This window comes from Antennarius striatus, chromosome 3 (assembly GCF_040054535.1).
Source record: "Antennarius striatus isolate MH-2024 chromosome 3, ASM4005453v1, whole genome shotgun sequence".
Taxonomy (NCBI): Eukaryota; Metazoa; Chordata; class Actinopteri; order Lophiiformes; family Antennariidae; genus Antennarius; species Antennarius striatus.
The window spans coordinates 8,971,580-8,989,561 of NC_090778.1; the positions used below are offsets into that span (position 1 = coordinate 8,971,580).

General features: G+C 38.8%; 2 protein-coding genes across 3 annotated transcripts in view; both read left to right on the forward strand.

Annotated features, from left to right (window-relative positions):
- The first annotated feature begins 35 nt into the window (after positions 1 to 35).
- Positions 36 to 8,762, forward strand: mrpl1 (mitochondrial ribosomal protein L1). 2 transcript variants are annotated; one of them, XR_011035034.1, is made up of 9 exons: positions 36 to 139; positions 899 to 1,001; positions 1,248 to 1,512; positions 2,978 to 3,064; positions 3,447 to 3,518; positions 5,385 to 5,496; positions 5,687 to 5,787; positions 5,931 to 6,008; positions 6,138 to 6,569. XR_011035034.1 is itself a non-coding variant. In XM_068310881.1 (9 exons), exons 1-9 carry the CDS (start codon positions 109 to 111, stop codon positions 8,709 to 8,711), a joined length of 948 nt encoding a protein of 315 aa, XP_068166982.1. In that variant the 5' UTR covers positions 36 to 108; the 3' UTR covers positions 8,712 to 8,762. The 2 variants fall into 2 exon arrangements, 1 of the variants encoding a protein (XP_068166982.1); XM_068310881.1 differs by lacking the exons at positions 5,931 to 6,008; positions 6,138 to 6,569 and adding exons at positions 6,593 to 6,674; positions 8,617 to 8,762.
- Positions 8,763 to 13,894: 5,132 nt separating this feature from the next.
- The window catches only part of fras1 (Fraser extracellular matrix complex subunit 1), a 214,319-nt gene continuing 210,231 nt past the window's right edge, over positions 13,895 to 17,982 (forward strand). Inside the window, exon 1 of the mRNA XM_068311677.1 lies at positions 13,895 to 14,393. Coding sequence (XP_068167778.1) covers positions 14,306 to 14,393 — 88 coding nt within the window. The 5' untranslated portion in view covers positions 13,895 to 14,305. The remainder of the gene's footprint in view (positions 14,394 to 17,982) is intronic.

The window sequence follows — 17,982 nt, forward strand, 5'->3', positions numbered from 1 at the left end:
ATTGAACGGACGAACGTTTTAAATTGAGCTATGATTTTTATTACTAAGCGGAACTCTTAGAGACCTCTCTTTGTTTCTACACGGGCCAAAGGTATTCCTCTGACAGATATGGCAACTTGCACGCGGACAGTGTGGAAAGGTCAGCTGTTTTGCGTAATATATTTTATTCTAACCGACTGTAAAAACGACAGGCCATGTATTTTAAAAGATGTGCATGTTTAGTCACCCAGCCTTCGGCTTTGGTTTCACGTTTCTGGTCATTCCAGGAGCAAAGCTGTCAGGATATCCAGTTAGCATGGTTGTAGCTTGGTCTGCTTCCGTTCATTAAGCCCCACGACGAGCACAGAATAACAAAAACTCACTACTTTAATTATTAGTTTTACTTTGTGTGCGTAAAAATTTAACACTTGTAGCAGCAGTACTTAACATGACATCTAAATCGTGTTTGGCATTTTGCTGTATTACTGACGTAATACTGATTACTGATTTCTAAAGTATACAGATTTGCAATGGATTCTCCAGCATTTTCGTGGAAATAATGGCAAATTATTGACCATTCATATCATTAACGGATATTTTAGATGCAATTATGTGTGTATGTAAGTAAGTATGAATGTATGTATGTGTATATGTATATACTGCAGGTACGTACTGTATGTATGTTTGTTTGAATAAAAAGTGCCTCGGTATCACTTAATCCATATCCATTATCCAATGCACAAAGCATATTTTACTGTTTTACTTTGTCATTGTAATCCTACCATCAGTTCCCACAGCATTATCTGCTGGAGTCAAAATATAACCTTTGATTTAACAAGATCCAATGATATGGCTGGCTGGAGACACATGCTCTCCATTTGTGTGTCTGGTGTCTTAAACAGCTTTTATGCTTTCTTAGTCTTAGCAGGATGCCAGCTGCTGAGAGCAGGTGGATCCGTCTACACAGCCACGTCACAGAATGTTCCAAGGAGTTTATCTGCCAGGACATTCGCCTCTGTCAAGTGAGTTTTTGTATGAATATATGTATATACTGTATGGACAAACTTTAATGTGCTTCACCCAGAGACACTCCTCTGGCTTTGAAACTTTTATTTTAAGCCATTTTGCTTCACCTTTCAAACGTTTTATGCTATCACCTGATGTATTCTGCACTGAAGTGCTTATTTATATGTAAGATATATAATTAAGAAAAGAAAAAAATAGTCCTGTTAACCCAAATATTTCCATTTCCCATCTTGTTTTGTCAGGGCACAGAGAAAAGGCAAGAAAACGGAAGAAAAGGAAGAGCAGAAAGTTAAAAAGGTCATTGATGACAAAGACAGACACAAGCCCTTTGGCAAGACAGCGTGGGTGCCTGTGGATGACGTGTACGTTTTGAGGTACTACCCCAGGGCTATCTATGATGCAGGAGAAGCCATCGACATGCTGAAAGGCTTCCAAGTTTTGGACTTCACTGCCCCTGATCAACCAGTTTACATGGACTTGAGGCTAGATATGAAACTGGAGAAAAAGGTAATAGTTGTCATAGAAACTTAGCTAAGCTAAGTTTCTATGACTCAGCTGTGAGATAGCAGACTGGCTGCTATTGAAGCTCATATTTAAATCAATTAATGTGATTAATAACAAAATTACGACTATAAGAAATTTGTTATATGGTAGTCATTATAATGGCTGTCATTAGTCTTTATTTGGTTCTTTTGTTAATTTCATTTTCTTGATTTTTAGATGGTATGATGAATGGAAAGTAAAACCTTTCAAGTTGATTTCCAATGCTAGTTTTCATCTTTCGTCGAGGACTTTGCTTCATTGAGGATCTCATTAGTGTCAGCCAAAACATTGAAGTCACTGACAAGTGAAGTGGAGGACATTGATCATCTCTTTACAGAGAAAAACTTTGCTCTTTGCATGCATATGGATGTTTTTTTTGTGGCAAATGTTTCGGCTTTGTAAGAAATTATTAATAGTGGACAGTTAGAGAGGTCTGCCAGGTACATATGGTCAGTTATGTAAAATTACAATTAAGAGTTTCAAAGATTTTTTTTTTCAAATTAAGGAATAATCAGGCTGTAATCCATCGATCAATATCCATGAATCATTAGCGGTATCAAGTTAAAATCTAACACAGATGCTCTAAAGCTGAAACATTACATCACATGTGACAAACTCAAGGCCCGGGGGCCAAATGTGTCCCACCACATCATTTTATGTTGCCCGTGAGCATAAAAGGTCAGTGTCTAAAAACATTTATTGTACGTTTATAGTATTGTATCTACAAGTTACATCAGCCCCTTTGGGGACAGCCATTATGTCGATGTGGCCCCTGGTAAAAATGAGTTTGACACCCCTGCATTACATCTATGATGACATGGAAAATATTTTTCTGCAGAACAAATCTTGGAAGTAAAGTCTGTAGCTTCTCATGAGAAGACTTTCTCTTATACTTGGACCCCTCTCTGCTCTTCGGATTTGATGGGTGTAAACCTCTAAAATTATTGACTTTCATTCTAATATGTAGCTAATACTGGTTTTTTTAACTTGTTTTCTGTGACTTTTGAGTCCCAGACTGGCTGCTACAGTCAGGCTTCACACCTGAGTGATATTTACTGCAGTCTTTTGCAACATGAGCAGTTTTGTTTAATCAGCAAAAACAGTGTGGCGTTGAGGAATAAATACCTCATGAATTTGTTTCCACATCACAGGACTGTTAAGTTGCTGTGAAGTCCAGACGGTCCACATGAGACCGACAGCCTCACACTCACCCATTTCTGCTCTGCTGTGCAGAACTATGTGGCCTTATGCATAATTAGTCAAGAACTCTCCAGCGATATGAAAAATTAATTCAGCAAAAAGAAAAACAACCTTGAACTGAATTATCTAAGCTTGGGCTGTGACTGTAATTCCTCCTTGTTCTTTATGCTTTCATTTTTGGAGCCATTGTTGAAAATTTAACATTTTCTAATATTTTTTCTTCTTACAGAAAAAAAAAGTGGAGTCATTCACCAGCTCACTGCATCTGCCGCACCCCTTCACCACAGAGATGAATAAAGTTTTAGTTTTTACTCAGGTGAAAACTTTTTTTTTGCATCTTCTCCTTCAGACTCTGTGTGTAAATCTTAATTTCATGGTCGATAGGCTGCCTGCTGTTGATGAATTGCTTTAATATTGTTTGAACATGATTCAGATGTGTAGCAGCATCTTTTATTTGCCACCCCATTTGTCTACAGTTAATGGACTCAAGCAGCAACTCTTAGATCCCAGAAACCTACAAGCAGGGTTTCACTAATAATGCTGTCAGGCTCCAATGGTTGTGGGTTATAATTTAGATTTGCATGGTAATGACCGTAATGAACACCCCTGATAATGATTGACACCAGTGGGCTCTGACACCCATACACACACCCCGATCAGATTGAAATTGATAAACTCGCCTCCGCATTTCTTCCCAGGATGCAGATCAAGCTAAATTTGCCCTGGAGAATGGAGCTGCGTTTGCTGGAGGAGAAGATCTCATACAGGAGGTGAGTTAGTTTAACATCACACTCATCGGATCAGCTTCGTTTCATCCCCTTAATGCAAAGGTGTGTTTTTCTTTCTTTCTTTGTAATAATAATATAGTACAGCAGTACAGTATTAGATTTTTTCAACCTTTTTTTAGTGATGCTGTACATGACAGTGGAGCATCATTCATCATCCATTTGATTATTCTTGTAAGCTACATTACAAATGTAACAACAAATGTAAATAACAAAAAAAAGTAAATATTGTGATACTGATGTCCTGTTTCCTTTGATTGTTTAATTTTGGAGGAGAATCTGCTGAGAGTTACAGCCCTTGTTAAAGGCCACACAGTTAAACCTCTGAGACTTACAATCAAATGACCACAGCTAAACCTTGTCCTCATCAGACTGAGGCTGTATAGAGCCACTGCTGAAACAGCTGAATGCAGCTGCTGCTGCTGTTCGACAGAGTTTCTGCCTTTGTCATGTGGACAAAGTGTAAGGAATCATTCTGGTTGTGTCTGAGACAGAAGGAAAGATTACAGTACTCATTTTCACGTCTGTGCTGATCCACAAAATCAGTCACTTCATTTGTCCCCAAAGAGCACATCACTGAAACACAAACACATTGTAATGAATACAACACAGGAAAAAATCTAGCAAGTTCAAAGAGTTAAAGAACTGGAAAAGCTCTCAGGAGGGGAATGCCTCTGCCATGGCACAACACTTAACTTGATCAAACCCAGGTAAAAACATTATTACCTTATTATAATATTGTTACTTTTATTGTCTCAGCTACACATTAGTGGCACTTTCAGGTTTGTAATGGATGCACATTTTATATAGATTTGTATCATATTGTACACAGATGCCTATCTAATATATACGGCAGATTTCTTTAAATGATAATAATAATGATAATAATAATAATAACAATAATAGTCCATCACTCACCTGTTTATTCATATTTTGATGTCTATAGCATATCTTAAAAACGACACATGCTTGTCTCAAACACACACATTTACATATAAATTAACCATGTGAAGTAGTTGTTCCTTTCAGTGTTTTGAATTGAGCCAGAGATGTTGTTTTAGACTTGTCCTTGGATTAAGGATTTAAAGGACGCCCTGATCACATTTTACAATCTTGACATTCTTACTTCACATAACTTAACACATATGAACACAACAAAGAAACTCTGGTTCTGCTTGTTTACCCAAATCCACACTTACTTTTCATGGTGTTTGTTTTGAATTAAGACACATTCTTCCAAACAGTTTGAACAAAATTCTAGTCTTTGCGTAATTCCGCACAGGAATCCAACAAGAAACGGTTGCCAAACCTAAAAATTTGCATAGTGTTACAGCACGCTCTAAAGCAGGAGGATAACATTCTTTCAAATCATAGTAGCTGCAAGCAACTATTCTGATGAATCTGATAATACACAATAGGTTGTAGTTGTAGAATGAATTTCCTGTTGCTCTTGTCGTTTAACATTTCAGATGCTTTTCCTCCTGTGTCCAGTGAAATATCGCATTTACAGAGGCTTCACACGTAGATGTAATAAAGGTCTGACACAATCACTGCTAACAGTGACGGACTGTTGGCAGCTGAAAAGGGTACAAAGAAGTCCACCAGTTATTTTTTTCCATGTTTTTTCATTATAAATTGGCTTCTAAAATTATTAACATGAACTGAATTTGAGATAATTAAGCAGGATAAAGGAATGGAGTTGACACACAGGCTGCACCTCTGCTTCAGCCTAAACATTGTCAACAGCTTATTCCTTTCGTTTTGTGCTGTGAGTTTTCATGTAAGTGTCACTTGAAATACCTCTAGGAGACTTCACGCTTCAAACTAATAATATTTTATCTCCCCCCCCAGGTCTTTTATGACAACATTTCAGCTGATTATTATGTTGCAGTGCCAGATATTCTGCCAAAGCTTATGCCACTGAAAAACAAGCTGAGGAAGCAGTTTCCAAGAAGAAGTACAGGTAAGCAGAGTCTAAACAATCTTTCATCGCGGTGTTTCTTCTCCACTTACAGGATGATTGAAGTCATACCATAAAGTAACAGGATTTCAAACCTGATTTCATTCACAAAAGTTAATGTTGCTTCCATTAAAATGCTGCTTTTTATTAATTGCTAATTATTTCCTTTCACTGTCTTTCTCTTGCCACTCAGGCTCAGTCAACGACCACATTCTCCAGATGCTGGACTTATTTAAAACATGTCACTCCATCATGGTGGAGAACGACTGCTATGTTCGAACCCAGATAGCCGTGGTACGTTTCAGCATCATGACTGTAGCTCTATTAACTCAAGTAGAAAAATTGGGACACACAGCAAATTACAGAAATAGAAATGTTAAATGATATATGTGTAAAATGACTATTGAGTAACAGAAGTGTTGTTTGATCCCATAAAGCGGTGATGTATTGCAGTTGTCAGTGTTGGTGTGTTCGTCCGTCCGTCCGTCCACCAAATATCTTCACAACCATCGCAGGTAGAAAGATGGAAAAAAAAAGCACATTACTCGGGTGGGGATGAAATGAGATGATGACCTTGACCTTGAGAAAACTAGGTCAAGGTCAAATTTAAACTTTTGTACTCATCATGGATTTTTGAATGGCAGTCACGTGATACCGTACACACATTCTATTGGCTGACGGCATCCAGAAGTGTGCTGCGTTATGTGAGTCTCGGACTGCCGTGAGACACACGGAATAGTCGATAACAGTGTGTGAAAAGGTAATAGAGATAGAAGGTGGTTTAATATCAGTATGGGGAGGGTTCATAAAGGTTTAAATTACAGTACATAATAATATAAATAGTTTGTCGCTCTATCGCGGGATTCGTTAATCGCCTGTGGTTCCTGGAAAGCATTAACTGCGAGAAATGACTCCGCACTGTAAACCTTTTTAGGTACACATTTCTGAAACATGAGATATAATCACAAAACAAAAAGCAACATTTTCAGGAAGCCAGAGCCACAAAAATGTGTAGGTCAGGGTAAAATGTTGTCTTGGGATGTTGCAGTCTCTGACTGCCTTGTTTTTAAATATATTTCTTATTATTTCTTCTCCACAGCTCAACATGCCCAAAGAACACATCCTGGCCAACATGAAAACTGTCCTGGCTGATGTTTGCTCCCACCGACCAGCTAATTTGGGTACGTTGACCAAAACCAACCAGTCCTTATGGCCGACATTAAATGTATCAAAGTCTTTTTTGTCAGCAGGAGCAGATGAAGTGGTTTTATACTGAGCTACTGGAAAGAGGTCGTCTCTGCCAGCCTGTTTTTTGGGCTTGCACTTTGTCACCTCTTGTAGACATTTGCTGCACCGCTTTCAATTTCATTCATTCAAAACTACATTTATTCTTTGAATTCATGTCAAATAACACTAACCAATCTGCGTTCACATTGTATGAACACAACAGAAATGTCACCTTTAAAAATAATGGAAAGTTCACTTTGATGCATCACACGGGTGATGCTTGTCTCATAAGTCTGCTGATTGATATGCGTTATGCATGATAATGAATGGAAAAGTAATGGCTGCCTGCAGTGGTGGAAAAAGTAAAATTATATTTGTAGTAGGAAAGTGAAACTTAAACTTGAAGAAGAGACTTCAAACATTGACCCCAGATACCCTTGCTGAGGCAGTGGTCGCTCCTCACTGGACCGGGATTAGCTAAACAGAGGATTGAGAGATGCAGCCTTTTCACTCAAAGTTAATTTATTTTTGATCTTCTGTACGAATGCTTCACTTTCAGTTTGATAAGATGTAGAGTGCAATCTGGTCCTTAATGGACCATCATTAGGAGCGGCTTACATTATCTACAATACAACTGAGTCTGAGTTGATAAAATGTCATTAAGAATAACCCTCTGAAATGAACTACTGTGCTACCAGAACTGTTGATGAGGAAACTGTGATCTGAAACTTCTCATATCAAAACCTCTTGACTTTCATATTTATTTTGGATCTCTCTTTGGAGGATGACTTTTCTATTACTGGTGATCTCAGATGTGAATAACTGCTGTTTTCATCAACGTCCCACATGCATACTCCCTTTGTTAGCACACTTTTCTTGTTTGGTTCCCATTTTAATGAATACAAAAAAAACGTGTAAGGAAATGTCTGTCAGTCTTGTCTGCCTGCCTTGCCTGCCAGTCGATATGGATATATATAGATATATGTATCTCAAGGCTTGAAGTTCAATTTTGTAGCAGAGTGAGTCTTCCCACTCAGTTCTCCGGTCCATCTCAGCCCCCTGAGTTCGAAAGCAAGCTGTAGCTCAGCTCCCTGACAAGAGGTGCACGAAGCATCTGGCCAGAATTGAATTACTTGCACTGCACACAGAAGGACCAAATTATGTGAATATATTTACAATTAAATAGAATTAGGTACTTGAATAGCTTAGGTTATTATTTTCTTTATTTCCATTAATAATTCTTAAATAATCATTCGGACACGCGCTAATGTTGACAGCGTGGGCTGCAACCAGACGATCCTTAATGGATAAACCTGAGAAAAAAAAACACAGAAAATCAACGTGTGTGGGTGAGGAAGAGAAAAACCTCTAAGGGCTTAAGAACATTATTCATGAGGAAAGCAAAACCAAATACAGATAAAGACTACAATATAATACAATACAGAATACAAGAATGTGAGACAACAGGAAAAACAATGCTGAGATAAGTATTCATAAACAAGTACATTTTCGAGAAAAGTAGAATACTGCAGGGAATCTGCTCATTTATGAATAAAAAAGACATGCGGAAGATGAGTGGGTGACAGGAGGCAGCTGTTTAGCATAATCTCATGCAAACTGATGTTCAGCCTCATATGCATTAAAAGTTTCTAGTCTTTTTATCCAGGGAGTCAAACTTTCTTTTGGTATCAGCTAACTTTACATTTTGTGCCTTTTGCTCTCATGTTGGTTTCGTACGTGTGTTTTTCTTTGTGTCATTTTGTCATTCCCGTCTTGCAATTTTTTGCTGTTTTTAAAGATGTCAAATTTATTTTGACATCACACCTCACCATTTCATTACATCAATACAAGGTTTTCAACAGTGATGTTTTATTCTGCTCCTCTGCCTCCCTTCAGGACCTTTCATCGAGCGGGCGATCATCAGCAGTCAAACCAGTGAAGCTCTGTGGCTTAAGACTGAAGACCTTTTACCAAGTCAAGAACAGGAATGACCTGTGCCAGATTGTAAATACTCTCTTTATTGAATAAAGAATTGTTCCTGACTTTGACTTCTGAATACTTGAGAACATTGCTTCATTATTCCCAGAAGGTAAAATGAAAACAAAACATACAAGACAATGGAGGAAAGAGATGTAACTTATTAATAACATTCCATTAATTGTTTAATAATTATTTTTACAGATATCTGGAGGCCATTAAAAAAACTTGTATTAATGTATGTAGTAAAGACATGACGAATGAAGAAACTAAACTTTCCACGGATACAGTAGATGGATTTCTCTGTGAACTCGGCATAAACTTATCTTCCTTCTCATTACTATTGACTAATTTGGATTGCTAGCATATCTGTTATTTATGTGGAAAGGACACACAGATATGTGTCCTTTCTACATATCTTGATGCACCGGTAGTCTTGTGTGGAGATTTTGTCTCGGCTTTGGCTGTTGAATTTCAATCAATCCTCAAACTGCAGTAATCACATTGAAGTGATGGAATGCTGATGACTCCTGTTTTGGAAAGAACCTCTCAATTTTTGCCAAGAACTCTGACCATAAAGACACACTTCAAAAATTGTGTTCTACAGTTTGCTCTTTTCCTGTTTCAATTTAGGAGTCCAAATATCCAATAAGTCCGCTACAGAAAGAACTTAGTCCAAAGGCGGAATGATTTACACTCCAGTGTCTGAGGCTTTTCATTGTACTTAGTGGTGTAAGACTCGATGCAGCTGCTCGGTCATGGAAACGCATTCCATGAAGCTCTGACATGACAGGAAGTCTGGAGGTCTGAGGCAACTGACTCTGCAGAAAGTTGGCGATCTCAGCACTCTAAGCACCTCAGCGTCTGCTGACCCTGCTCTGTGATTATAAGTGGCTGTTCATTTAGTGGCTGAGTTACTCTTGTTTCCAATGGCTTCCACATCATTATACTGTAGTATTGTACTACTAACAGTTGATTGTGCAATATTTGCTTGTGGGGAAATTTCACGGCTACACTTATTTGACAGGTGGCATCCTATCATTGCACCAAGCTGGAATTCGCTGAGCTCCTGAGAAGGATCCAGTTTTCACAAATTTTTGTAGAAGTACTTTGCATGTTTTGGTGCTTAATTTTATAGATCTTTGGCCAAGGAACCTCAATTCAATGCATTGAATGGTTGAGCAAATAATTTTGGTAATGTAGTGTTTAATATTGGGTCTTTTTAAAGGTCTGATATCCGAAGGAAAGCAAATTGCCTCATCTTTATGGCTATTCGGTCATTTAACCCTCTGTGTGACTCAGATGCAGTACTGTAATACAAACATTAGGGGGCATTATTGACCTGTGAAATAGGGGTTCGTGTCGAAATGGCTTGTGGGTTTCATGCAACCTGTTGTGGCAAAAATTAGGTCTATGATATTAATTCAGATATATGATTAATGTAAACAAACGAAAAGTGTTTTTTTTTCTCGGTATATTTTACGTAATAATTGAGAAAGCCGTGCAGCTCCTCCAACAAATCATTCACGCTTGTTAGGGTTTATTAAATAGAGGTAGTCCTCAAGATGCAAACATTGGACTTACGGACATTGGTAGATACGAACAACCGCAGGCTGCCATGTTCTGTCTGCTGCAACCCAAGCCGAGCAGTATAACATTAACACCCATAAATTAAGATTTCACTTCATATCAAAATAACTCAGCAAATATCAGACAAAATCAACAGTTTGCTCTGATGTCAGACTTCAATGTGGCCTTTTCAGCTTTTCTGTAGAATCGATATCTGCACCGTTTCATCCTTCTTATATCCACGTCTCTGTGAATTTCTAAATAGGAAATGTGAATGCACAATGTATTTATGTGCATGGGGAGTTAAATGAGAAACTTAACTTAATTAGTTAAGTCATCAAGCATAAAGTAGCATGTCGGATTTTTGATCACCAGGAAATGCATTAGTGCACCATTCATGTAAATTCAGTGGAATATCTCAGTGGATTAAAACTTGGCTTAGCCTCTACACCCCCACGGATAAAATTAATTCAGCAGAGGTAGAGCTGTTAAAGCTACACTATGGAACTACAGTATTTTATTTCATTTACGTGTTGTTTTTACGTCCTGTAGTTATTTCTGGTAGATCTCAGGGAATAGTACTTGTAGCCTTGTAAAGTTTTCAACAATTCATCGCCCCCCCCCCCCCGCGCTCACTGAGTCAATATTCACTTTTTAAAGGAAAAAGCCAGTGATGGATTTGTGATTTAAGAGCAGACCTAAAAGGATTTCACCAGACACTATCTTCACAAATAAAGCCAAACATGTGTCGAGCCATAACACCGAGTTTGGGTCAGTTTTTCAATGATTTCAAGACCTTGAGATAAGTTCAAAAGAATGCATTTGGATTGAATGACTGAATCTTCTCATAACTTTCTCAACATATTACCACCCTCCACCCCCCTGCATGTGTTGAAATAGTGCAAAAGATTATGTGCCTGTCCTTTGATAATTTGTAGGTTGATATTCTGTGTGAGACGGAGATAAGTTACATCTTTTATAGGTCCCTGTGGGGAAACCAGGCTGTGGCGGCTAATGAAATATGATTTGGCAGTGAAGAGGAGGGAAATGAGATGACAGAGAGAGGCAATGAAAGTTGCTGAGACAGAAACAATGATGAAATCACGTTCAATGAGTTTGCTGTTAAGAAGACCTTCATAAAAGTTTTTGTTTATTTTGTCATTTAGTTTTATGCCTTCCTAAAGTAAGAGAATTTTGATTTTTAAGTGTTTTTTAAGATGACACAACTTGTCAATGTCAATTTATAATCAAATTATCAGTAGATCAATGGCTATTATATGAACAAATATGAATTAACAACTACATGAAAGGTGATTCATTTCATAACCAGACCATAATTGCCTTCAGTTTTCTGTAGTTCTATTTACCAGTTATCTTTAAGGCAGAGTTTTTCAGTTAATGCAACTTACTGTATATATTAATTGTGCTTTTATAGTGTTATTATAACACAAAAACAGGACAAAAGCAGCATCTTCCATTGGCTTGATGAATTTTTTTTGCATTGTAAAAATGTTTTTTTAATTTAACCTGTCAGCAATCGAAAAATGCTTCCATGGTCACAAGCTGATATTTAATGCATGAATGTGAAAACCACCTTAATTAAAGTTTTGTCTCGAATCTGGTCTCAATGTGAGAATGAAGTATTTTATTTCAATAGTTAGTTGGTTAAACATGAAATATGAGAAAAGGAGAAAGTTCAAATGTTCCAGGGACAAACAAAAAATATTTATTTTCTGACTGGTTAATGGTGTTGCTGTCACTATCGTAGGCTGGAGGTCAAGGTTTATGCAGACTTTTTAAATCTTTGACTGTGTCAGTGGCTCCTTGTTATAAATAGCAGCAGGGTGCAGCGGCATTAAAGCAGAAGAAAGAACACCTGTTCAAAGGCAAAACTCATTCTGATCCCTGTTTTTGGCAGAGGACAAAAGGGCTGAGTGGAGATCAAGTTACCACCATGTGACGCTGAGGAATCTCAATCCTACACTCCCTCTGATTAAACATTACACTTACAGACAGAAAGAGCAACAGAAATATTCCAAAGTATTATAGAGTAGCCTACAGACAACAGCTACACCCTGCTTCCACTGACTAAAAAAAAGTTATCAAGATATAATATAATACACAATGAGGGTAGGGTAATATACTATTTATATCCAACAATTTAATTGGAAAAGCTCTACAAAGTCCCTGCAGGGTCAACACATTTAGAGAGAAGTAATATACACAACACTTCTTAAATAAAGTCCCACTTAAAGCTATATCATGTTTCATGGAATGTTAATTATTGATTAAGATGTTAAGTAAGATAAATTAAGATTATCATAACCTGCCACCGAGAGGTTTAGAGCATAAAACTATCGCAGTGTGTCAGTCACTAAGTGTTAATATGTTTTCACGTGATGCAAAATAGTACAGAGAGTAAAATAAGGAACAATTATCTGTTATCCATAAACGCTAACACTTATCCTAAAGTCTTGCTCAGTGAGATGCACAGAACTGAGGCAGCCATATTCATAACCTTTATTATTATTATTTTTTAAATTTCATATACTGAATTAATCCCCGAAGGGAAATTAGTGGCACACTCCAGTTAGTCACATGCATATATTAGTGTTTACAGGCCCTGGACACACACACACACACACACACACACACACACACACACACACACACACACACACACACACACACACACATGGGGCCTGTACGCATGAAGGGTGAGGTAGAGTGTTGGGCAGCACCTGCTTTGGTGCGCCCAAATGAGCAACTTGTAAAGCGGGATGGGGCCTTGCTCAAGGGTGCCTCAGCAGTGCTCCAAAGGTAAGCTGACATCTCCCACTGTCAGCTCACACTCTTTACATTTATCTTGAAGAAAACTGACCTGTGTCTTCTCATTGAAATAATGCTAATAAATTAATCCTTTAATGTACCAGAGAGTAGATACCATCACTGTGAACTGATGTAACGTAGACATGGTACTGTGTGTGGGTCTTAAATGAGACTCGACTAAGGTGGCCACCATAAAGTAACAGCAATATATCCTGAGACTTATAATAAGAAAACATGACATACAGACACTGTTAAGTCAGTTTGGGTCACCTTAAACAAAACACTTACCAATGTGGGCACACAGACTGACCCAGGGATGTAATAATGGGACCATTAAGGACAACAAAGGTGTGATTAAATTACATTTAGGTCTGTTTTAGTGAACCCACAGAGTCCCACAGACACGCACCGCCAATTATCAGTAATAATGATTTCTGGAAAGGCCAAATTTCCATCTGTAAATGAGATGAAATGATATGTCGCTAGTGATAAATGAATGTTCAAAAAAAAGAAAAAGCAATGACTGCTCTCCCACATGTTTTAATCCTCATGGAGCTCAGTCCCCATTATGTGAGATTATGATATCTGCGAGGTGGGTGGGTGGTGGAGGTGTAGTGGGGAGGGGAGGGGAGTGGGGGTGTGCTGGAGAGAGGTGGGACGTCCTCCTGGAGAGATGAGGGGAGGACGAACAAGAAGAAGAGGGAGTTGGGGGGGGGGGGGTTCGGGGAAGACAAGGAGACCGACGCACTGCAAGAAGTGACCTCGAACACCGCTGCGCCGAAAAGTCCGACCGCTCAACTCCGGCTCTCGTCCTTTCACGCGTCTCCGCTTTTTGAAAGCGTCCCCCACTGTTCACGCTGCTGCTGGAGAGAGGATAAAACACATTGCACTTGGCTGATTATTTTTGGAAAGAGTTTTGTGTCCGACTGGCGGAACAGAAGGGGGAAGGAGGAGGTGGATACTTGTACAGGTTTCGGAACTGCGCCGCATTCCAGCCCGGAGCGCAGCGCTCAGGAGTCGGACCCGGTGCGCTCCGTCTCTGCCCTCCCGCTCCCTTTTTTTTTTTTTTTTTTTTAAACATTTCTGGATCTTTCCCGGTTGTTTTCTCGTACTCCAAAATATAAATGATGTATACTGTTTACTGCCTTCATTTGAAGTAGATATAACACAATCACGCCGCTCATTTCCTCCACGATTGGATTTGGACTTCATGCCCTTCTCGGCTACCACCATGGGTAGATGGTGGATGTTTGTCGGCGCTCTGGTCGGGATCCTTGCCGTTTCCCGTGGAGTAAATGGTTGGTATTTTGTTTTTAACACAAACTAGTTGTCTTAGTAACTGGTCAGTGGAGTGGTGCCAGCATGGAGCCACTGGCCCCAAATTTAGTCAGATTCACATCCATATTAATAGGCACTGAATCACACATCTGTTCAGACAACACAGAAAATATTTCAGGGGAATCAAACTTGTGGCCAGACTTGTCATCTCTGTTCAGAACCATTTCCACTTATTCTTGAACTTATTCTTGAAGTTGTCTTGGAACTCGGTCATTGGACTCCTGGAAGGAACCTGCATACAGGTTTCAGTGATGAGGGCTACAAATGTAAATGAATGCCATTCCAACATCAGTATAGATTTAAATTGAGGGTTGATTTCTGTTGTATCTCCAGAAATTTGATTGGATTTCTGAATGAGTGATCATCGGTCGTTTAAAGTCCTTTTGAGAAAGTCTAATTCACAGAAATGTTAGAAAAACACCAGGATGTGAAGCAGCCTAATCAAGCTGTCATTACCAGCCTGCATACTGACAAATGAGACTATAATCCACAACGTGCATGATAATGCACAAACTTTAAAGGAGTCTGACTAGACGGATTCCTGTAAATGAATCATTTTCTGAGGTGCATTTTCATTCATCCTGTCTCTAAATGTGATCCAGCTCATGGTGTCTGTTCCATTTAAATATTCAGGATGCTGCTAGTGGTCCCACTAGAGGCTGTCAGGAGCAGAATGTAAAGCAAGCCTTGACAGCTCTATCTGAACTAACCCATTCAAACTTTCATTCTTCATATCAAACTCAGGCTTGTTAATATGGGGTGGACCAGAATGGTTCTGAAACCTAGAAAGAGATATATTCTTCACTGACATACAGCAGTCTTTGATTTAAAAAAAAATACATACACCAGCGTTATTAGCGTCTCATCTTCACCTTGGCATGGATCCAGTGTTCTTGGCAGCACTTGCATCAATAAAATTCAAACTTTTAAAAGCATAGTCCTTCACTTCCGTCCGCTGAGAATAGAGCATGTTGGTGTTGGCAAGATGTATGAGATAGTTAGAAAAGTTGAAATGTTAATACTGTATCTTGAGTTGTACTCTGTGGATCATGCTGATACACAATGTAATGAGGAGATGAGCTATTCGACAAAAGTTTGAATTTTGCTTTTTTCTTTGTGTCAATCAAGATTCCCTTTTGGACTGTGTTGCATGTGACTATTATGTAAACTGAAACTGTTGCTGCATGGGTCAATCTTAAATTCTGATTTGACCTTATAGTCTATGAAGTATTTATTTATTTATTTACTATTCTTTTTCATACACTTAATTAATCCCCATAGGGAAATTGTTAGCACACTGTAGATCACAGTTAGTTCAATTGCATGCATTTACAGTATAGTATGTACAGGCCCGTAACACACACACACACACACACACACACACACACACACACACACACACACACACACACACACACACACACACACACACACACACACACACACACACACACACACACACACACACACACACACACACACACACACACACACACACACACACACAAGGGACCTGTGATGGTGATGGTGGTGGGTGGGTTAGAGTGGCGGGCAGCTCCTTAGTGGTGCGCCATAATGAACAACGTATAAAGGGGACGGCGCGTTGCTCAAAGGTGCTTCGGCAGTGCTCGCTTTGGAGCGTGAGCTGAGACCTCCCACTGCCAGCTCACGCTCCGAAGTGGCTGGGTGGGACCGAGAATCGGACCGCCAATCCTGCGATCATTGGATGACCTACTTTACCAACTGAGCCACTGCCACACTTAAATTTCACCTTATAGTCTATGAAGTATTGATTTATTGATCTGCACGTTCAAAGATATCAAGAGTTCAATTAAATGTGAACTAAGCTATCTGTTAATATGTCCAGAATTCATCGAGCTGTTATAACCTTACTGAAATGATGATGTTAAGGTGTACAGGTAGTCCTCAACAAACATCATTGGTTCTGAGAGGTTGTTTGCAAGCTGAATTATTCGTAAGTCATTATTTCTTAAATTCCAATCTACAGTCGCCATTTGAGGTCATTTAAATGCCATTACTACTATAAATACAAAGTACTACTGTATTCCCTAAGACTTACCAGAAATAATTACAGGATATAAAAACAGCACATAAATGTCATAAAATATTGTAGTACCTTAATGTAACTTAAGCGTCTGTACCTCTGATGAATGAATTTTAGCCTCGGGGGTGTAGAGGCTAAGCCAAGCTTTAATCCACTGAGGTGTTCCATGACATTTCCGTGAATGATGCGCTGATGCGCTTCCTTATAATCAAAGTTCCCACACAACAATTTATGTTTGATTACTCTGATTTATTTCCATTAAGTTTCTCAGTTAACACGACCAACAGAGCGTTAGCGTCACTTAATGCAGAAACCAAACCTGGCTAACATTTGTTCCTACGTACATCATTTGGCTCTAACTGCAGGACAACCCAGTCAACAATTGAAAAAAAAGAACTAGGCAGATTGTGACAGATGTTTGTTACACGTAGTCTATAGTCGGTCTTGCTGACGCTAACTTTCAGCCTGACCCAAATTGTCAGCAGTCTCGATGTTTCCGAACGTCCCCATGCACATAAATACACTGTGTGTTGATTCCCTGTTCGGAAGTTCACAGAGATGTTGATAAAATAAGGACAACACACTGCAGATGATGAGTCTACAGAAAAGTAGAAAAGACCACATGAAGTCCAACATCAGAGCAAACTGTTCACTTAGTCGTGTATTTGCTGAGTTACAAGAAATCTTAATCTACGGGGTCTTAATTTGACGCTGCTCTGCGTGGGAAACGGCAGAAAGGGGAACTGCAGTAGTTGGATATGGCGTTCTTATCTACAAATATTCATATCCTGAGGACTACCTGTACTCTGTTCCTACAGTTTCAAATAATCAGTAGTCACAAAACACATTCCACCCAAATAAATCTCAAATTTCAAAGGGGTTTCTTCTGTAAACCAGGCTGAGGACTTCAGCTCTGGTCATTTGTTACTTTAGTTAAATGGTACGGATTTAATTTGAATGTAAGCTTTTATTTGTGTTAACGCTGTGTTAATGGCCCAGCTTGAGGGTGATGATCGTCTTACAATTTCTTACATTTTCATCTCAACTTCCTTATCTAATTTCCTGTAAAATCAACGAGATATCAAATGTATTGGTTGTGCGATTAAATCAGAGTAATCAAACAACGCTAAGAGGAACCCCGTAATTAAGCTCATGATTACTCGATGCAGTGAAGGCTGGATCACAAGAATACAAAGTTTGATGTCATTAGAATAATTCAGAATCGTCTCGTGGAAGGGCTTAAATACTTCTATAAGCACAACATTTATTACCCCCAGTTTTCAGTAGTCTTCCTTAATATTCTTTAATATTCCATCACTTATTTTCCATTTAGACCTCATACATTCCTCTGAAGAGCTTCTCCGCCAAAATCCAACAAATTAAGGAATTTATTCGTTCTGCAAAGCCAAAGTACAGTATCTGCAAAAATTCCAAACAAGACATATACGATTTATTTTCAGTAAGTGTAAGTATAAAAAAAACAA